At 27.6% G+C, this 23,243-nt stretch overlaps 2 protein-coding genes across 5 annotated transcripts; one reads left to right on the forward strand and one right to left on the reverse strand.

Annotated features, from left to right (window-relative positions):
- Nucleotides 1–1,529: 1,529 nt before the first annotated feature.
- On the forward strand, nucleotides 1,530–22,207 carry LOC141527249 (band 4.1-like protein 4). Of its 4 annotated transcripts, none has more exons than XM_074242628.1 (16): nucleotides 1,532–1,741; nucleotides 4,128–4,362; nucleotides 12,552–12,656; nucleotides 14,326–14,465; nucleotides 14,999–15,096; nucleotides 17,722–17,842; nucleotides 17,914–18,001; nucleotides 18,071–18,193; nucleotides 19,513–20,004; nucleotides 20,100–20,320; nucleotides 20,408–20,483; nucleotides 20,565–20,644; nucleotides 20,858–21,010; nucleotides 21,436–21,709; nucleotides 21,882–21,988; nucleotides 22,086–22,207. In XM_074242628.1, exons 2-16 carry the CDS (start codon nucleotides 4,249–4,251, stop codon nucleotides 22,123–22,125), a joined length of 2,232 nt encoding a protein of 743 aa, XP_074098729.1. In that variant the 5' UTR covers nucleotides 1,532–1,741; nucleotides 4,128–4,248; the 3' UTR covers nucleotides 22,126–22,207. The 4 variants fall into 4 exon arrangements, 3 of the variants coding, with proteins under 3 accessions (XP_074098727.1, XP_074098729.1, XP_074098730.1); XM_074242629.1 differs by having other exon boundaries at nucleotides 18,077–18,193; XM_074242626.1 differs by having other exon boundaries at nucleotides 1,530–1,741; nucleotides 17,914–18,193.
- Srp9 (signal recognition particle 9) lies at nucleotides 21,750–22,990 on the reverse strand. Its single transcript, XM_074242693.1, has 3 exons — nucleotides 22,681–22,990; nucleotides 22,536–22,604; nucleotides 21,750–22,438 (listed from the first exon to the last, which is right to left on the reverse strand). The coding sequence occupies exons 1-3, from the start codon at nucleotides 22,750–22,752 to the stop codon at nucleotides 22,343–22,345; spliced, it is 237 nt and encodes a 78-aa protein (XP_074098794.1). The 5' UTR covers nucleotides 22,753–22,990; the 3' UTR covers nucleotides 21,750–22,342.
- Between the last annotated feature and the right edge of the window lie 253 nt (nucleotides 22,991–23,243).

The raw sequence follows: 23,243 nt of genomic DNA on the forward strand, positions 1-23,243 counted from the left end.
GTAAAAAAAAAAAAAAAACATGATTACCTAAATTACAGTTGAAATAACAAAAACTAGGTCGGTGGCTAACCTACTTTTCAGGCATAGTGTCAACGACATGTTAAGTGAAAAAAAAAATATATATATATATATATATAAAATGATGAATTGATGTAGTGTAACATATGAAAAGTCTCATTACTCTATGGTTTTTTAATTATTCTATAAATTCACTCTATAAAAATCGAAAAATATTCAAGGATAAAAACTCACGAAAATCAAACAATATTAAGCATTGAAGAAATATTTTTTATTTATCATATTTCAACTGATGTCTATGGCATAATCTTAGCGGGATATGCTTAAAAAATTAATTAAATTTCGTATATAACAGTTTATAGTTTCTTAGGGTGTGCCAAAATTCAATTTCCGTGAAGATCCTTTTAAAATTGGAATTTTAAGTTCCGCTTTTAGCAGGAGCTGTGTTTAAGCATTTCCCAAGATATTTTGGGGTGAGACGATTTATTTGATTTTCATAGAATTTTTAACAGAAGATTTAGTTGAGCGCTTCCCGCCAAAATTTGAAATTTCAGCACGAATTTCTCACCGGTCAGGCGTGGGTTCGAATCCCAAGCTGATCTTACTGATCCCAAGCTGATTAGAAGCCAGCTCGGTTGAGATCTGACCCTTGCCACGTAGGTAAAGATTGTCAAAATCCAAAAAGACCCCAACTTACCATTCCCAACAGTTAAAGTCGGCGATGTGACCACAGTAGTTAAAACCAACTCTAAATAAAAAATTAATTTAAAAAAAAAAACGTATTTCAATTTGAAAATCAAAATATGTTTACCTGTATTGTTTATTATCGAAATTTTTTGAGCATAAACTTCCCAAGTACCTCAATATTTTTATTTTTATTTTTTGAACAGGATAAAAAACTAAACCAATTAAAAAATTGGTGAATTTTGATATTTAATCAATCTGGAAATTGAAAAATTAAATTTTCCAAATTTTTACAATTTTTACAATTTTATAAAATTTGTTTTTTCAACTTAAAATTTCGAGCATGCGTGCTCGATATTTCAACAATAAATTCAACAATTTCAATGTGACTCGGATCATATGAGTTTTATTTTCCAAAAAATTATGTTCATCAATAGTTTATTAGGAGAAACAACAAAATAACTTACAGGCTAAATTATACCTTTTCTCTCTTACAAATTTTACAAATAATTATTTAAACACTTTATCAATTTAAAAATTACACGAATAAACTAAACCAATCAATCAAAAAATTAAATGATAAAAATATTGTTTGACCAAAAAATTGAACGAAGATTGAAGGGCGTACGTTAACTTTAAGAGAAAGAAAGGCAACGAAAAAGAAGGCAAAGTAGGTGAAGGCACATTCGAATCCTCTGGTTGACTCAGTGTTCAGTCTTCAGTCCCATCTAAGCGACTGCTCAGATCAGTTACTGCTGGTTACTGCTGTTTAGTTGACGTATAAAATAGCGTCAAAACTGTGTTGTGTTGTACACCTTCAATTGGAGGGTGTTTTATTTATTTTACTTCTAATAATGAAAATTTTCTCTGTTTCACAAGTTTCATAAAAATATTTAAATAATTCAGAAATTTTATTCATTATTTATCTATACAGTTGCAAGTTTTTTTATCAAGTATAATCAAGATGTTATAATATAAAGTGCAACAAATATAAAGTTTATATATTTTAAATAAACTTGACAGTGAAAAAAATAGAAAAGTATGTATGAATAAATTTACTCGTACAGAAAATTTAAATATTATCCTGTTCGATTTTTTGAATTTTTTTTCCCCGCGAAGAAAATTGTAATACCATACGTATTTTATATTTTTTTTATTACAACAAGTACATTCTGAGTCTGGATGTCGTAAAGCACATCCGGAGAAGTATAGTCATAACTTAACGTCTGAATTATCATTATCATTATATTTGTTTATTGTTTGAAATTCAATAGCGAGGCCGGTTTTTTTTTTTTTTTTAATTGTTGAAACTTTGAGAGTTAAAACTTTTATTATCTATCTCAAGTTTCTAATACAAATAGAATAATTAGTTTATTTAATAATGGAGAAAATGATAGATATATTTGTCTTGAATTAAAAGTAATTAACGTAAAATTTTCTCGTTTAAATGGGAAAACAATAGAATAAAAAATATGAACGTATACATAGAGACTTTAAAAACCTGTAGTTATTTTCTCGCGGTTCACGGTTGAGTATAACAAACGTCCCGGAAATGAGGGGCTCGGAGAATACACGCCACGAAATATTCCCGTACTTAAGATGTGTAAATTTGCCGGTATGGGTGCTGTTGATTAATTAGTCGTGTAGTAGCAGAATATGCAATTTCATTAGCGTATATTCAATGCTTCGTTGATGAAAACTCTGTGCAGCACTGAGTACCGGGACTTATTCCCAAGTACCATTCTTAAATGCACATGAGATTAATTTTATTTTTTAATAAATTTAATACATTATATGATGTCTGTGTTTATGATTTATTAAATAAATAAAATAAAGATGCAACTATTGAATTTCCAATCCCTGGTGAAAATTTTTCGGACTTTTCTCTGAAAAACTCTAAAAAATACTTATCTTTAGTTCTAAAAACTTTTTCAGAGTTTTTTTAGAGAAAAGTCCAAAAAATTCGCACCAGGGATTTAAATTATTCCAAGATAATATTATTTTATTTTTATTAATGCGTTGATTGAAGTAAAAAATGATTTGTGATCATTTTCAATAGAAAAATTAATCAGTTGTCATCGCAATGAATGACGAAGTCAAAGTCGACGAAATGATACCGGCTTTCGTCACATAGACAGAAATATAAAGGATAATAATACATGTAGAGAGTAAGATTAAGATTAAACTCCCACTCTAATGTGTCTAGGTAAAATACCATAAAGAATTGTATTCAGGATGTAATATAATATATAACGAACGCATTAGGTAGTTATAACGGTAAAATCACTCATGGAAGGGAGAATCACCAAGACATTAAAGATACTAAGCATAATTTAATAGTCAATAAACATTATATAAAAAAAAAAAGTTCTTAATTATAGACTAAATTTTAATATTCAGTTTTTGTATTCTTCTGTCAGATTTAACATTTTGTAAATGTAGTATACATTTACAATAATTTTATTCATCTACAGAGACTGAATAATAATGGTAGTATATGTAAATATTCAAAAGCGATACATGTGTGCGAGTGTTAGTTTCACGAACAATATGCTTTTCTTGTATTTGAAGTATCACCTGTATTACAGATAAATATACCTTTACTTCGATTGTACTGAAACATTCAAATGATATTGAATACTCCTGAAAAAGTACTCGATACAACTATTGCAAGCGACAAGTGTCGAGAAATATAAAAAGAAATTTCCCTTTGAGATGAATAAAAATCTCTTTACTTTTGTATCGTAATATTTCATAATTCTTGTGTCGTAATATTTCAAATACAAAAAAGAAATATCAATTGAAACTGTTCTATTATATTTTCTTTATTACACTGATAAAAAAAAAAAATTGATTTTTTTCCAGGCTACTACTTTCGTCCTTTTTCACTAATTTTGCCTCTTAGATCATTTTTTTAAAAAAGACTCGAATTATAAAATTATTTAAAATTTAATTAATTAAATATTACTAAACCAGAATGAAAATTCCTGTTAATTCTTAATATTCTTGGTATTGCCTTTTTTTATCGTAAGGCCATTGACACAACATTACGTTTGCATGTCATGTGCCTGATTGTGTACAGATATTCTATTTAAGTCATCGCTTTCATCATGTATTAAAACTTGTTGCTTGAAATTTCCAATATAAGAATTTTTCATTGATTTGAAAGAAAAAAAAAAAAAAACTAGTCAATTTGTATGAACTTGTAGGAATTGGAACGACTAAAATTACATTTTCTTTCATGTACGCAATTTTAAGCATATATGATTCGATTTAAATTAAATTTCAATTTAATATAATGAATAATATAGAATTTTCTCTGTTATACTTTTTTTGGAATAAATATTCAAGTCCTTTAAATGATAAAATAAAAAAAAAAAAAAAAAAAAAAACAATTTTAAGTAAATCTGTCTATCGTTTTTCAGAATGAACGGCATGAGTAGAGTAAATTAAAGGCAGTCAAAAGCACGCATAAATAGCAGCAACAGTAAAAGACAGAAATTGTAGATAAATTAGAAGAATAAAGAAGAGAAGAAAAACTCCACGATGGTCGTCGAATGGTTATGTCCTGGAATGAGGCCCACTGGTAGTCGTAGGCCTCGGATTCTTCACTGCAAGGTCATCCTCCTTGACGAGCACGAGTTACTGCAAGATGTACTGGTAAGTATTAAAATTGTATTCAATACATGTATATGTATAGATTATAAATTATAATATATATGGATACCATGCTTACAACCATCTTTTAACATTTCACTACCTTTATTATTTCAAATTATTTTTATATTTATCAAAACGTTTTTTAAAAATTAAAAAAAACAATTGTTATAATAGGCCAGTTAAATAATAGTATATTACACATCGAGAAAAGAAAGTTGGAGATTCCAACCCGCGAGTCAAATTGCTTGCCTGAGTCGAAGGCGAGAGTGATAAAAACATTGATTCATATTTAATATTTTTCCATTAAATTTATAGGTGAAATTAAAAATTTGCTATTGTTTAATTTTTATATAAATATTTCTAAGGACATATTTTTATAAATTACATTTATTTCTATAAATATTTATTAAATAAACTAAAAACTTGCTTATTTAATTAAAAAAAAATTACTTCATGTTAAAAATCAAATAACATCTTGTTAATTAAAAGCCACTTGATCTACTTAAAAATTACGTAGACGAAGTAAACATACTTAAGCGAGAACGCGAGCTGTGGTTAATACAGTATCACTTCAATTTGAAACATAAAAAATAAGATTTATTTGTAAAAATAATCAAAATATTAAAATTAAATAAGATTTAAGAGAGTACTCAAGGAATTTTGACCGTGATAAATTTTAAATAAAAAGCATTAAATGGTAGTGTGTTGAAATTTATTCCTAAAATTTTATGTGATCACAATATATACGAACATTAAATTTTGATTGGTATTACTTGATAAATTTAATAAAATTTAATCTTTATAAATATAAAAATTTGTATATTATCATTAAATTATTATTTTGGAATTTTTTAACAAGTTATTAAAATTTTTGTTTTTATTAATATCCAAAAGCTTATAATTATGATAAAAAAGGAAAAAAAAGTTATAGCTTTAAATATTTTTTGAAACTAATTTTTGATTCATTTCTGTTATTAAATAATTTTCATACCCTTTAAAAAATAAATTTGTAAAACTGTTTAAAACGGAGTGACATGTTGCGTGTATCAAAAAATTAAAATTTTTAGCCAATAATTTATTTTTATAAATTAAAAGTATACTTAATTTCATAGTGAATGCATCTTCAACTCGTATCTGTCGCTATAAATATTATCAAGATTAAATTATTAAATTATATACGTATAAGAAAGTGTTTCCTATTATCTAAAAAAAACTAGTGTAAAATTAAATATCAAATGATTCTGCTCACTGGTTTCTAATTTTCTTCTCTGGCGCGTTGCTTTGTTTAATGAGTGTAAGCATATGTTAAAACATAAAAGCTAAAATCTAAAAAATTTTTATCTCTAATATATTTTGTTTTCCTCGAAAACATACATGAACGATTTCTTGTGCGATTGTCTATGTTTTCATTTATCTTGGATTTATCCGTTCAAATATGAAAAAATAAATAAATAATTGTTCTCGAAAATGGACTAAAATTGGCAAGTTGACAGTATCAATAAGCCATTTATTTCTTACCGCTTTTTCGGAAAATTTTAAAATTATTGTCATTATAAAGTTTTTGATTGAAAAAATATAAATTCGATATATGTGGCATTTACATTTTTTATATTTTTTTCGTGGGGGTAGAAGATCAGGATACTATTTCGCCCCAACCTTCAACCTGTGTGACGTACCCTATGTTTATGAATTTTTGCTTAAGGCTAAATCATTCAAGGCAGGCAAAACGGCTTCTCGAGTAGGTAGAAAACCAATGGAAAAATCGAAATTACTTAATGGACTAGCTTATAAACACGCGAGATTTTAGTGTGTGTTTTACTCTCCCTTCAAATAATTTCGCAGAAAGACTAACATTTATTTCATCAATGCATTAGAGACAATGCTACGCTATACTATATATGTGTTAGTTTTTGGTTATATTTTTTAGAATATCTTTTACACTATTGCTAAAAATAATATTATACTGTCTACGTCAATTTAACTTCATTCTGCGGTCTTTTATTATAAGATACGCCAAAATACTACCGATCACCGATCACTTATTTTTTTGCGAACTAACCTTGGTAATTTGCTAAAAATGTTTTGCTTTTTTCATTCTTAACATTTTAATTGTCTTAAAATATAGGTTTGAACGTTTAAAAAAGAAGAATAAATACTTAAAGAATAACTTAATGATTGATAATTAATACACTACACACATAAAAAATTTTCTTGATCAAGAAAATATTTTTTTTTAAAAACCAGATCATATTGTAATCAATCATAAAAATATCTTTTTATTTAAGTAAATTTTACTTGGTTTAAAAAATTTTCTGCTTAATTGAAAAAAATCAAATTCTTAAAAATGATTTTTTTAGATCAAGATTTTTTTTCTTAAATCAATGAAATTTCTTCATCTATAAAATGAAAAAAAAAATTTTAATTCGAGAGAAATAAGCTTTATTCAAAAAACTTACTTCAGAGACAATCAGTTATCTAGCTTTATTTCAAAAATTGCTTATCTTGAATGTCGTCACTTTGGCTTACGAGACCATATCTTGAATCTATAACTATTATTACTTAATTCAAGAGTATATTATCTTCGATCGAAACAATCAGGTGTTTTATCTATGAGCGATTTTCTTCAACTAAGAAAAATTTCCATTTTTTTTTTTTCTTTTAACAACTTTATATTTTTGATTCAAGAAGCCGGTTTCTCAAAAACAAATCAACCAATTGAATTCTACGACACGTAATTCGAAAGGGTTCATCAAAACTTAGATCTGATTAAATGTAAGTTAATTCATCGAGCCATTCCGAAGAAATTAAATAAAAAATTTGAATTTTTATGTTTTTTTAAAATAAATTTAAAGCGCGCGGGAAAATCATAATAAAACCACGTATACATTTTTTGTGCATAAAAAAATGCGTCGAATGTATTTAAAAATGAAAATTGAACGACGTATTCAAAAGTTATTTAAAAATTCGCAAAATTTTGTTTTTCGGTATTTTTTAAAAATATCTTCGAGATTTCTCAACCAATCAATATAAACCTATTCGTTATCTTTTTGTGCTCTTCGAGCTCAAAATGTAAAAACATTGCTTTGAGCTTGAAAAAGCACAAATATTAGCTCAGCCGATTTCTAGATTTTTTTCATTCGAAATAGCGGAAAATATTCCTAAAAATCGTTGGGACTTTTTTTTTTATAAAATTGAACGTTACAAAAAGCCGACAATTTTTAGATTTAACATTCTTGAAACTGCAAGTATAATTATGTGACTTGTTTAAAAATAAAAAAAAAGTTCATTTAAAAATGATAATTTATTGATTTAAGAATGGATTTTTTTAATCAAGAAAGCTGAATATTATATGATGTGAAACAAGAATGAAAATTAAAACAAAATATTTTTCATGAAACAAATATCGCAATTTTTCATTCAATTGCTTTATAATTTTATTTCTTATTGATATTAAAAATTTTAAACAATACTATTCATATATATTATGGAGTAGCGATTCCCACGGCGTAGGTTCGTTGCTGGGGGCTGAAACGGAGCGAGAAATGGCTAAATAAACGGTTACCCGTACGCATAAAGGGTATACGCGAAGCAAACGAAAAATAGCCTTAGGGATAGGCCGTGGCTGATGGTCCAACACATGCGAGTCAGAGATGATTACTTATCTACCTGTGTGCCACCTATATATACCTATAACGACTGGCATCTTAAACTCGCCGCAGGCTAATACAGCTCACCCATCACTTTTTCTCTTCCCCATATTCTTGACAACATGTATGTTACTTTCATTATAACAGCTCTCATTTTATTTATTTTCCGATCAACTTTTCGACCTTGTACAGTATACAGTGTCTATATCTGCTCTCCCAGTAGATAATAGCAACTCATAGTCATACTCAAACGTTCTTCATTACCTTATTTATAATATAAATGCATATCTTCACCATCGCGTGATAACAACTTTTGACACGTAAATTTACTAAAACTTCGATGAAAAAAATTCATTACCAATAATATGTTAAAATCTTAGCACGTTCAAGTTCAATAGCTCGGCTGGATTGCCAATAAAACGATTGGTTATTGTAGATGCGAATAATATAATGGTGTAAAATTGGCATTCAATGAGGCCAACAAGCAACGGCGTGCATCTTCGCATTCCATTGTAACGATACACGTTTATACGATCCAGTGTGAATCAGCGTAACTCTTCTCAATGTTACGAAAAATATACAATTTCTTATTATCATCCTCCTGTTGTCTAAATATTTAAAATAATTTTGGAATACACGCTCATTTATTATTTTATAAATAATATACTATAAGCTTGAAAAAAAATTTTTTTAACGCTTATTCAACTTTGAAACATTGTAAAATACAAAGTTCGAAAATCATCCTAAATATTACATATTTTTACTATGATCAATTCTTAAATAATAGTATAAATTGCATGAGCTCCTTGTTTTATAAACATTTTATCAAAACATTGATCATCTTGCACGCGCTAAATAAGTCCTCCACTTTTGATCTTTGATCTGCGACTATATGACAGTTTTTTCGAAATTGTACAAGTTTTTTAGCTTTTGATACTTTTTTTGTATACATAACGAAAAATTTAATTAAAAAATCATATGTGCCACCATCCATTGATATGTGCGTCATGACTGCAGTCTTCACGTTTTAGAGAAATGTATCCATATAATAGGTCAAAATAAGTTTTAATTGATTCTTAGAATAAACCCTACTGATTTTTCGTAGTCGCTTAAGGACGTTCATAGACAATAGCTGCCTCTCTTTACAGACTATCGCTCACTTACTTCCACTCATGTAAAATATCGAAAGTCACTAACTTCAAACATTTTTTATAAAAAAATGAATACCGCTCGTTTATGTTATTTTTGATAAAAAAATACTTGATATATCTTCAATTAATGATTCTTAGTTTTTTAAAACAATCTTAAGAAAAGTACGATTGATATTTAATAAAACGTCGGTTTGCACAGGGTTTGTATGTAAAATATACAAATTTAAAATGCTAATATTTGAAAATTTAGTGCCGCAAGGACTATTTAAAAAAATTCCTGCGTATAGAGGATACTTATGAGTATAAGTACTCAAAATTTAAAAAAAATTTAAGGAAACGATTTTTTCTTGGAATGTCCTCAACAGATATTAATAAATTTCAATCGATTTTTTAACTTTTTCTGGAAAATTTCTCGTAAATATTTCCTATATTACCCAGACAACGTAAAAAAAATATACCAATTGATTTTATATCAAAATAATCGTAGTAAATGTTATTATTATAATTATTACACAGAAAAAAAAATGTCTTGATCCAAGAAAATTATAAGGAAGATAGAAGTTATTTTGGAGCAAGAAGACATTTTTTTAGCTTAAAATTTAACTTCGTTGAAAAAATTTTAACTTTATTCAAAAAATTTTCAGTCTTCCTTAAGATTTTTTTGATTTAAGAAAATTTACGTTCGACTCAAGACTTATTTTCTTTCTACGTACTATTTAAAAATAATCTACATATTTACAAAATTGATGAATATTTAACAATTCATTAATTTAGCATCACTTAAAATTTTGTCAACTTAATTATAGTATTTACGTTAGAATTTAAGTATTGTCGAGTGAATCAGGGCATAGACCTTTTATCCTGATTGCGCACTACCAAACTGCGTGCACTCACAAATACAGTGTGTACTTGAACGCGTATACATGTATATATATGCCTCGTCTGTATTTGCACGACGCGAGGAAGCTCTGTGTCGGTGAGGCAATAAGAAGGGGGTGCAAGATAGAAGAAGAAAACAAAAAGTATAAAAAGCAAAGAAAAGTAAAAAAAGAATAAATAAATAAAAAAGTGAAAACAATACGTTTCATGAAGAGAACAATTCATTTAGCGCGACTTACTTTTGCACTTTGAAAAAAATATTTATATACATCTATATATATTTGAAAAAAACTACAATTACTATTGATTATTTTTTATTTTGGTCCGCATCAAAAAATAATTGTTGGAGATGATTAGATGTGAAGATGCATATATATTCTGTGGTTGTCTTAAAAACCACAAGCAATAAACATTGCTACATTGTAGCTGTTGCCCTACTGAAAGGTTTTATTTTTTTTACCATTCAGAGCTCAGAGTTTGAAGCTCCCAGCTCCCACTCACCAACGCTTTGTTGGCAGTTTTATTCTTACTTGAACGACGCATTGCTATTGACCCCGAAATAAAAGAACACAAAGCCAGTAGTATTAAATATGGTATTAAATAATAAAAAATGAGATGAAGAATAAAAATACTTTATAAAGTTGAGTGTCTAAAGCAACGAGGCATGGGCAAATCATTCTAAAGTTAAAATTTTACTGTTTAACTTTTTTTTAATGATCTCAATTTAATGATAAGCTTTACACATAATTAAGGTTTTCAAGAAAAGTCAATAAAAAAATTTTACCTTACAACTTTTTCAGCTAAGTTGTTAATGTGTATTATAAAAATTAAATTCGAGTTTTTTATTAACATAAATTATTTGATAATTAAATTGACTACATAAATATGGACAATATGTGTATAATAATATATTTATGATTAAATTGGCAAAATTTCGGCTTTATTAATAAGTTTTTATCAGGCATTTAACAAGACACAAAAGAAAAAATTGAAAATACTTACAAAAAACGTTACATGTACGACAACTTTTACATGATTACAATATAAATTTATCTTGAGCCATATATAGTGCAAGCAAACATTAAAAATTATTGCATACCAACATTCAATGTCTTCTTTGAATTTATGAAATCTGTAAATTTTATCAATTAATCTGGTTGAAACAACTATTTTTACACGTGATAATATATTCAGTGTTGTATTTTTAATTAATGAAATTATTGCTATTTCAAAATACATTCCAATAAAATTCACTTGTTAAATTATTTTAAAGAAAAATAAATTTTTCACTACAAGAATGATTCCAAATCATAAAAAAATTTTTCGTTGCGAAGTAGTAGAATTAATCGATGATAAAAATATGTAACTCTAGAAAAAAAAAGTACATTATGATAACAATTGATAGAATTCTTCAACAATATTTAATTGATCGATGTAAACGAATTTTGATATTGACTCGTGTGATTTTATTTTTATTTTCTTTTTACACGACCCAACAGCCAAATGGCCAATAACAGGGTCTCTGAAATATAATACAAAGTTGAATACTGTGTTGTTTAACAATTATTTAAATTATTTAAGTTAAACTAAGTGCGCAATACAAGTTTACATTTAAAGTTGTTAAGTAAATTTATAACTTAGTAATGTATGTTTATAATTTACAAAGATTAATAGTATTGAATTATAAAATTTTTCTGTAATTATCAGAGATAGGTAAAATTAACAGCACTAGTTGTAGTAAAAAATTATTTGAGATTGTTTTTAGTAATCTAGTATTATCTAAAATTATTTAAGGGATATTAACAACGATGCAAGTGCAATAGTTTAAAATTCTAAACAACGGCGATGCTTACATAATATTATTTCTTGCTTGTGGTGGATAGAATGGTGATTGCAAAAAATAATAGGATTATCTTTCTTGCGTGTCTAAAAAATTCTTATAACAAGCAATACAACGATTAGTAGTAAATAAATAAAAAATGACTACTAATTATTAAGGAAAAAATTTTTTAAAAATGATCTCTATACCGATTTGCTCCAACAGAATACGCACAGGGTGGAGCTATGAATCAAGATGCATGGTTCTTTCCTACGTATTTTCTTAAAGGTATCATTGTGAATTATTTTCTTTGTTTTTCTGTACTTGGAACGATTACCTTGCGCACTGTTGTACTGCAGTTTTAAAAGTATGTACATGTCTACAGTACATAACCAGAGCAGTCTTTCCTAGTATTAAGCTTCAGTGCATACACTGAAAAGGCGTAGTCCGTGTCAGTGTATATGTATGCACTCCAGGGAGAAAACAAATGAACGTCATGGACGCCTGATTCCAGTGGGAAACAGGAAACCACCGATTTCAATCTCGACCGAGCCTCGTTCGGCTTTGTCACGCTTCTACATCAAGGATGAATTTACAAACATTGTTTTTTTTTTTTTTTTAACTTATTATAACGATACTTAAAATGAGAGGTTACATTTTTATCAGACGTTTTTTTTGGTGTTATAATTGCAGGGTTCAAACTTGGGACAAGAGTTATTGGACCGCGTTTTCCGTCATTTGAATCTTTTGGAAACAGCTTACTTTGGATTACGGTACTTAGATCACGAAAATCAAATGGTAAGATGATATATGTAATTTAATGAATTAGTTGTATATGATATATACCGAAGAAAGAGGGGAAATGCGATAAGGGAATAAAATATACTATTCTACAATTAGAGTAACTATTATTTTTTCTAAGAGCTTCTTCAGTACTTGAGAATAGATTTTAACATTGTCTGCATTATTTAATATTTTTAGAAAAAATTTTATTTTTCCAAAGTGTTTCTGACATTATTAACATTATTATTTTGCATTATTTATTGATGTTTTCATAATTTTTTTGCGACTGAACGACACTTCTATCACAAGAAAAATTAACCGTTGAATCATGAAACTATCGCTTTCTCAAACTTACTGTATAGTTTTGTTTCAAAATAAATATAAAAAGATATGATGTGGAAAAAAATCATTGTTTAATTATTATATTAAATCACAATGATAATATTACCGCAACAAACGAACGAACGCTTGATTTGATATTATAAATTACTGAGATGTAGCAAATAATCTCCAACTATTTTGTTTTATATTTTTTTATTATTTTCATGACTGATTAAATATACAAAATCTATTTTTAGTCGCGCAGTAGCCTATTGGGTCCGGCCCTTGCCAAAGCATTGGACCGGGTTCGAACCCGGCGTACACCTATGAATATTTTCAATATTTAAATATATTACCGTAGTCGCTTATGACCTTAATGGTTTATGTGACTTTGAAAAAACAAATTAAAAAAGAAAATTTATTTTGCAGAATTGTATAAAAATGTTTTAAAAATGTAATTCATTAATTAAATAGAATAATTTTTATCTTTTATCTTATTTAGGCGTCCTTTTATCAAGAAAAAAAAAATTAGAGGGAAAATTGGTAGATCAATTGTCGGGGATATTTTGTCTCGGGGATAACATAAAACTAATCAATAATAACCGGTTGAAATATCATCGGTTTAATAGTCGCGGCATCTTTGAAAAGATATCAAACATAAAAAGATAGAATTTTATTAACTGTTGAACAATATTTTTTAATGTGATCATTCTCTTTTTATACCCAGAATAAGCTATATTAATTAATTCTAATTGATAATTTTTAAAAACGACAAAGTTTTTTACTAATAAAAAAAAATTTTTCTTGACTTCAGAAAGTTTTCGCTTCAATTTTAATCGTCGTAAACATTTTTAAAAATAAAAAACAATTATGCTTCATTCAAGAATTTTTCTTTTTCAAGCATAGTTTCTATATTTTTTATATTTTTTTTAATTAAATATTGAAAAATTTTTAATGTTTAATGAGTAATATCAATTTCAGCATATTTGAGTTCCAAAACCTTTGTTAAGTATCCCAATTCGTAATTTTCTTCCTCTCCTGATATTTAGTTGGTGAATTGAAAAAAAAAGTTTTCTTTAATCGCCGCATCCTGATTGCAGTCTAACTCAAATTGAATTCACCCTTTCAAATTGATTCCTCAGATCGTAAATCCTTGCTGGCTTATGAAATGGCGCGTTGTCGATAACTTCAATGCGCCCGCGGGGGATTTTACATCCGGGGTGGGGATCATCGAGTAACGGGAAACTTTAGATTCACGTAATTTCCGTTTAGTCCACACTATGTACATGAAATATTTAACAACCCCTTTAATTTTTTGTCAAACTAATAGTAGTATAATAATAAAAATAAATTTTTTTTGCAGCAATGGTTAGATCCAAATAAAAAAATTGGAAAGCAATTGAAAATTCGTAAGAATGATTCGACGCAAGATACTTACACCCTTTATTTTGGTGTTAAATTTTACGCCGCTGATCCTTGCAAGCTCATTGAGGAAATTACAAGGTAAGATAAGTACACAATTGTATACAGGTTCGTTATATTCGTAACATTTTCGGTTGCAAGTTTAAGAAAAAGAAAGAAATAAATAAAATAAAAAAAAAAAAGAGAAAAGGAATGCGACTTATGTAGGATTGCAGGCCTCCAGCAATCTTCTAAGTTTAAAAATTCGCTCACTGCTTACCAACCCGCAGGACTCCCGAAGTTGCTTCCAAAACCCAACAATTAACGGAACGCACCAATTACCTTCAGTGTAAAAGGGGTAAATTATAGAGTATCCTCAGCCTATGGCTTTGAATTCATTGCTTCAGATCTCCTTCCACGCGACCCGCGAATTATTCTCCGCGCAATATGTACGATGCTTCGGGCTTCGGCCTCCAACAAACCTTAATTGCAGAGAAGCCATCAATACTGGTTTACTTTTTTTGAGAGCTCCATCAATCGATTTTTGACTATTTTCAATAATTCCTTTTTGTGAGAAAAATTTATTTGTTCATCTATATGTTTCTTAATTTATTGTGTTTTTTATTGTATTCCAGGTATCAATTCTTCCTACAAGTTAAACAGGATATTTTCCATGGCAGGTTACCAGTTTCTTTTGATCTAGCTGCTGAATTAGGTGCTTATGTAGTCCAATGTAAGTAAGACGTATCTTTAACAGATTGTTATAAAAAAATATTTAATTTAAAGAAAAATCTAATTATCTTCAAAACAATAAATTATTTAATTACTATGGTAATGGTCTCATCTAAATGATTAATTGACGAGATATTTCCAGCAATAATATTTTCTTTAATCACTTAAATCACAAACATTTTATTAATAAAAAATTAAATAAATAAATAGTCAGTCTTTAATTTAAATTTTAAGTGATTTACTTGTTATTTAAATGGGAAAAATTTAATAACTAAAAGAAAGATCTTTTTTAAAGTTGAGATTAAGAGCTCATTTTTTGGAGAAATTTTTTTCCCTATTTATTCAGTTTTATTTTAAAACTCAATGTTTTATTTTAAATAACATGCTTTATGTAATAATTAGAATTATTGTTAGGCGTTAAAGAAAAATTTATTCGTGCATAAAAAAAACTTCAGAAAGTTTGATAGTAGCTCACAGTAAATTTAGTTTTATGATTGAATGAATGAATGTATGTGACATGTATTATTTAAGGATTCCAAACATGTGATATAGTAATTACAAAAAAAAAAAAAAAAAAAAAAAAAAAAAGATAATTTACGTGGACAGAAAAAAAAAGATTAAAGGGAAAAAAACAGAAAGCATTACATCTACAGAAAGCTTCTAGTTACACTTATCAACTATGAGATTCAAAGTCTTTTAGTAAATAGAGATACGGCAATGTTTGCGTCTCATAGCGCATCAAAAGATATAGAATGAATAGTGTCCCGTTGCATCATTTGGAACCAGTCAGTAAAACTTGCTGGATTACTCGCAATGTTATCTCAAAGACTCTTAGACCACACGGCCAAGAAATAGAAAAATAAAAAATTTACTAAATTCTAGAAGTGTATAAACAGAAAATGTTCAGTACCGGGTTTTATAGTCTCTTCATTCATTAAGATAAGGCTATATTAACTTAAATGAAAAACTATTTGCGATTAGAAACGATGAGTAAATAATAAATCATACATCCATTATTTACTTACTGTAAATGTATTGTTATTTATAACTTTTTTTCATGAAAATTAAAAATTTTCGAAAACTTAGAAAATTATTTATTAAATGAAATACTAATTAACTATTTCAAATATGTCTAAAAATTATTGACTCGACGATTTTATAATTATTCATTATTCATTATATTGCCCATCAAATTCAAATTATTAATCACTCGATTATATTACAAGTTAGATATGAAATATCATTAAATTATTAATTTAAATACCTCTACCAAATCGAAAACGATAAAGTTTAGAAGTTATTGATTTAGTACGGGATACTTCCAGTGCTATAATTACATTAACAGTATCACCCGCTTTGTGGTGAATAAATAAATATCTTGTTTAATTAGAGTTAAAAAATGACTGTTTTTTCCATCACTGTCCGAACAGTTCATTGATATGATTAAAGAATTTCTTTTTTAGTAGATTTCATGAAAATCTAGTTAAATCTACTTTCATTTTAAAAGTACATATGTTTCAAAAGTTTATAAATGTATGTATTTATTAGAGTGTGCCAAAATGAAACTTCCGTGATGGACCTCTTAAAATTTTTGAGACATATTTTGAGCGTAAGGGATTTATTTGATTTTCAGGGCATTTCCGCTGAAATTTCAAAATTTGGCGGGAAATATCCAAACAAAGCTCCTGTAAAAAATTCTATGAGAATCAAAGAATCAAATAAATCCCTGACGCTCAAAATATGTCAGGAAATGCCCAAACACAACTCCTACTTTTGAGTTAAAAAAAAAAAAAAAATGTCACTTTTTTATAAATTAATCTTATAGTTGTATAGCTTTTTAATTTTTTTTTTTTTTTATGTAAATCAATTGAAGAATTTTATTAATGACCCATATAAAAAAATGTTAGATTATACTTAATGTTAAATTTCAAAAGTAAAATATATAAAAAAATTAACTAATGATAGGTTGACGACATTGCTTTTTTTATTTAGAAAATTTCTTCAGTGTATTCATTAGTTTTTTATTTTTATCTAGATATCGTAATTGGATATTAATCCAAAAGTTAGCCTTTTATTCAAGTCAAAATATTCTCTATAAGTTATGAACAATTTTTAGTCTCAATTGATAGTTTAGTTAATTAATTTCAACGGAACAAAGATTAAAAACTTTATGAATTGATATATTAGTTTTGATAAAAAACCAATTAATAAAAGCGCTATATCCTTTGTATGATAGCTATATGTTATAGAAATGAGTGTTATAATTTCTATAAAATTATACAAAAATGTTTTTTATCTATGAATCATTCTTGATATGTAATTGAAGACTTATCATATTGTAAATACATCTGTATTGGACGTGTAAACTGATACTTGTTTATTCAGATTGTACTGCTAATAATTTCTTTAGAGTCCTTTTAAATATTTAATATATAGACTTTCATTTTAGTCTAATTAAATTTTTACACTCAATTAAAATATTTATTCCTTTTTTTCCAGAGTTAATAATTATAAAAAACGAATAAATATCTTGCAATTTTATAATTAATTCAAGAAAAGGCCATTAGTTACTTATAACTTATAATAAATAATAATTATTTAATTTTATGTCTTTTTATGTTTTCAGCGGAACTTGGTGATTATGATCCGCGACGGCATTCTCCCGGTTATGTTACCGAGTTTCGATTTCTCACTAATCAAACGTCTGAACTGGAATCAAGGATAGTCGAGCTTCATAAAACTCTAATGTATATTATTAAAGTTATTAATTACTTACTTTTAATGATATAGGCAATTTTAAACAATTTTTTTTAAATAGTGGTCAAGTACCGTCAACAGCAGAGCTCAACTATTTGGATAAAGTTAAGTGGCTTGAAATGTATGGAGTTGATCTTCACCCTGTGTTAGTAAGTATTTTATTCAATTTACCTCAATGTATATTCTACAGATGTGTTAATGTAATTTTAATAATTTTGTTTGAGGGTGATGACAGCGTTGAATATTATTTGGGATTAACTCCAAGTGGAATAATATTATTACGAAATAAAACCAAAGTAGGTAACTACTACTGGCCACGTATCAACAAAATATATTACAAAGTATGTAAACTATTAAATTTTGTTTTTTTAATCCCTTGTAAAAATTTTTTGGACTTTTCTCTGAAGAACTCTAAAAAAGACTTATCTTAAGTTCTAAAAGACTTCTAAAGACTTCTTCAGAGTTTTTGAGAGAAAAGTCCGAAAAATTTTCACCGGGGATATAAATAATTTTTGTCATAGGAAGAAGGATATTTTCAGAAATTAGTTTTGATTGATATTGGAGATTTTGTCGACTTTATCTCAACTTTGACATCAACTTAACCATTTAAATTATTTAAATTTTTTTTTTTTTTTTTTTTTTTTTTTTTTTTTGTAAAATAAACAAAACTTTTAACTGTACACATTATACTTCAAAAAGTTATTTTATCTTACTGGTTTTAACGTAACTATTTCTTCCAATAAAGTGTCAACGATATCGTCAAAATAATTTCACATGAAAAAGTCTTTCCCACGGCATAAAAAATTTATATATAATATATTATGGACATGGATAAGATAATATTTGTTTCTCCATATTCTACCCTGGTTAAAAATACTGATTGAAAAGAATTGAGAAGCGATCACTCCACGCAAACTGTATATCTATATATTAGGGTGTGCCAAAATTCAATTTCCGTGAAGAACTTTTTAAAATTAGAATTTTGAGTTCCGCTTTTGGCAGGATCTGTGTTTAAGCATTTCCTAAAATATTTTGGGGTGAGACGATTTATTTGATTTCCATAGAATTTTTAATAGGAGATTTAGTTGGGCACTTCCGCCCAAAATTTGAAATTCCAGCGGAAATACCTAAACTAAACTCCTGTTAAAAAATTCTATGAAAATCAAATAAATCGTCTCTCCCCAAAATATCTTGGGAAATGCCCAAACACAGCTCCTGCCAAAAGTGGAACTCAAAATTCTAATTTTAAAAGGTTCTTCATGAAAATTGAATTTTGGCACATCCTACTATATATTTTATTTTTATTTTTATTTAAATAAACAAACCTAACAGCCTAGGCCATTAACAGGGTTAATAGTAATACATTAGTGTGTATAAAAAAAAATTTTTTTTGATGCATAACAAGATGACTTACAGCTAGTGTAGAGATTTCATTAAAAAATTGCTAAATGAAAAGACTAATGATGAGTTAGCGATTGCAACTCATGAAAATAATAGCAAATAACAAGAATAAAAAGAAAAATATATATAAGCAAAAGAATTTAAATTATTGAAAAGAATTCGAATTTCATAGTTTTTAATTATTTTCAATCAATATTTTTAAACAGGGTCTAAGAAAAAAAAAAAGGTAAAAATATTAAAGAAAAATTGAACAATGCAGGGTAGATACTTTATGCTTCGTGTCAGCGAAAAAAATTCAGAGGAGCGAACGCACGGGTTCGAAACGCCGTCAAAGGGTGCTTGTCGACATCTTTGGAAGTGTTGCCAAGAGCATCAAGCATTTTTCCGATTAATGGCCACTGGACCACCACCTATGAGCCCGTACTCTCGTTTCCGTTCTTACAGTCCCACTTCAGAAAAACATCAGCAGGGTTCTATTCGTAGGATCCCACAGCCACCTTTTCAACGTGTTCCAAGCCGTAGAGCTCAGCGTAGAATCGTCGAAGGACAAGAGACAGTCGGGTCATTTACGGAAACTCCAGCAGTTGATCGGATAACATCTGTCAATTTAGGAAACTCTAATATCACTAGACATGTAAATAGTTCCAGTCCCAGAAGTATTCGAAGTGCTCCGTGGACTCAAAGTCAATCGCGAGGGTTCTATTCATCATCCAGTCCTCGGTCTGTGCGTTCTGCAGGCACAGCTCCTGGGGTATTTTTTTTTTTTTTTTTTTTTTTGTTAGTTGTACAATTATTTTCACTTGATAAATAAATTTAAATTTACAAAAGTTTTATTTTTTATTTCAGTTATTTAACAGAATTCACAGGCGGAGTAGTTCTGTCGAAAGTCAAAGCTCTGGTGACAGCCATAGTCGCAGTGGACATCGTAGACGAAGCCATAGCCACAGTCACAGCCACCGTAGACATAGTCGGCATTCTGACTGCGAGTCTGAACTTTCTAGAGGATCCGATAGCAGGTCTGGCCACCGTAAACATCGCCGAAAGCATAGAAGTTCTCGTAACTCGCGGTACTTTATTTTTTTTTCTTTATTTTATAACTTTAAGCGGTTGATTAATTCGCTTGATAATTCTCTAGTTTTTTTATTATTTTTTAGGCATGAGTTAGTTGATTCTGAGCCGCAGTGGAGGGAAGCACAAAAACGAAAAGCTGAAGGAGTTCAAAGAGCAGTGGTAAATGTTTTATGAAACTTATTTAAAATTTTTTTTATTACATACTCAAAAAAAAAATACTTATGGTTATAAAATTCATAGGTGAGTCATACAGAACCGAGAAGAAAACATAGAAGCAGACATAGAAGTCCATCTCAGAAATTACCTCACGAACTTAGAAAGTAAGCTTATCAATAAATTATTTCCTTGTAAAAATTTTTCGAACTTTTCTCTGAAAAACTCTAAAGAAGACTTATCTTGAGTTCTAAAAGACTTCTTCAGAGTTTTTGAGAGAAAAGTCCGAAAAATTTTCACCAGGGTTGAAAAATGAATCTGTGTTTTATGAAAAATATTTAATTTATTAAAAATTATTTTTTTTTATGAATTTTTTCTAGACATCTAGAGTATGATCTCATTGATACTTCAAGAATGACTGAAGAACAACGAAGAGAAATATCATACACGGTTGTAAAATCTCAAACAACCCCTCAAAGTCTTTCGCATTTAAGTAATTTACATTTAGACGTTGATGCAACAGTCTCAACTAGGTACGATGATCTCAAGAAAACATCAACACATTTTAGTCATTCTCTTTTAGAGGATGATTCTGAATCAGTTATCATTGTCTGAAAATGATTTAATTTTATTGTTTTTTATATTATGCATGAATCAATTTTTTTAAAAATTTATTTTTATTAATTTATTCTGAGCATGTAAATTATTTACTGGTTAAGCATGTTCTTATTTATTTAAAGCATGAATATACTATAATAAATCACTTATTAACAGTCTCATTGCACTTGTGTATTTATTTCCCGTGCTAATGCACTCTTGTGGTTGTGGTATTCCACAATTATTAATTATAATGTATATGTGTGTATATATAATTAATTGATGTGTCAATAATAATTGTTATTATCAATGAATAAATAAATTGTGAAAGAAGTAAATGTAGCTAAAGATTCGCTTTCAGAACAATCGGAACATTTGACAAGAGGGATAGACAAATTCGTCACAAATACGAAGCTAATTATGACCCAGTATTATCATCAAGATCTACTGGACTCGAATCAAAGTATTCGGCACCTAGGAATCATTATAATCATCAAAGAGATTATAATTCGACTTCACGTAATAGCAAAATATTAATTGGCAGCAATGTTGATAGTGGATTAGGTGAAAGCACCACTCAAGATTTATCCAGTTGTTGTTCAAGTTCTGCTGATAGCACTAGAATAACTCGTATGGTATGCTATAAATTTTATTATTCAAAATTATTCTTAATAATTTTTATATAAGAATATTTTTTTTATTTCTACATATTTAAAGTTCCATATAATTATACTGTCTAAATATTTTTTACTTTATATTGTATGAACCATTAAAAATTGTAGTGACATAATATTTGATTTGGTGCAGACGCAAGGACAATTACCAAGAAAAGGAATTTATGATTTATCACCAAATTCCGAAAATTCGCCACCTATTGATGTTACTTTAGATGCAGTTCTTCAACCTATAATATCGTAAGCCGTCATATTATATTTTCTTACAATCAACTATTATCATTTGTAATTTTTTTATTAAAATTATTTTCTTTTTTTTTTTTTTTTTTTTTTGCAGAACATTAACACGGAAACCTAAGAATTTGCCCAAATTATAATAAAATAAATCATCTTATATTAAATGATGTATAAAAACCTGTTGTTAATTCAACTACTTTGTACATTTTTATATTCCTAAATAAATAAATAAAAATAAATCCTAATCCTGTTAGTAATAGGATCAATAAGAAAAACAATATTTTTTTTTTACTCTAAATTATACGAAGTTTCGTTTTATTGAAAAAAATATATTAAAAATATATCTAAAAATTTTATTTAATTATCCTTCGATGCCATGTGTCTCATCAAATTTCCAATAAATTTCTCCATTTTTTTTAAATCTTGAGCTATCTCAGTTTTATATTGTAAGCACTGTAATCAAGTTTTATCAAAAAATCAATTAATTAAAAAATTCTTATCTGTATAACTTGCATTATTATTTAATTATTAAACAAAAACTATTAATTACCGTTCGATTGTCTGTGAGTTTTAAGCACAACACTCCTTTATTATGACAATACTTCATTGTATAACGTGCCTATAAATAAACCAATGTTTAAAGTTATTAGTAGGAAAATAGAAAAATAAATTGTTTGGTAAAAAAAGAGAATTACTTTTGTTGGATCTTGAAGGTATAACCTTTCTGCTCCCTTTTCAAATTCTTCCCACGAATTGGCATACGTCATTTTGATAGTATAAAATAAATAACAAAACTATTTTATAATTTGGACAGTTTTAATTTATAGCACTAAAAAGAAACACCGGTTATTATGGTTAATTTCTCCAAAATTTATATGAAACTAATTCATTTTTATTTATAAGTTTATTTATCTCAATAGCTTTAATAACACCTTTAAATCCACTTGACAACTTTAGCAGCTGGTTGTCAGCTATTATTTTGTGTACTGAGGTTAGTTTTACACAATACAGAGAGATTGAAAAGTAATGAGTACAATAGTTCATTGGTATATATTGTACTCCAACTTACTTTTCCAACTTTTCTACACATTAGTTACTTTCTTGATTTTGAGCATAAATATTCAAGGCAGTTAACCTAATTAAAAAAATAGCGGAGTCATCAGCGTTTATCAAAACGAAAATATAATAATTATTAAATTTTTAATAAAAAAATCAAATCATTGTTTGATATTTTTCTAAGCATTTAAAAATTATGCCC

Source organism: Cotesia typhae, unplaced genomic scaffold (assembly GCF_013202065.1).
Source record: "Cotesia typhae breed Kobodo isofemale line unplaced genomic scaffold, CoteBio_Ctyphae contig_4, whole genome shotgun sequence".
Taxonomy (NCBI): domain Eukaryota; kingdom Metazoa; phylum Arthropoda; class Insecta; order Hymenoptera; family Braconidae; genus Cotesia; species Cotesia typhae.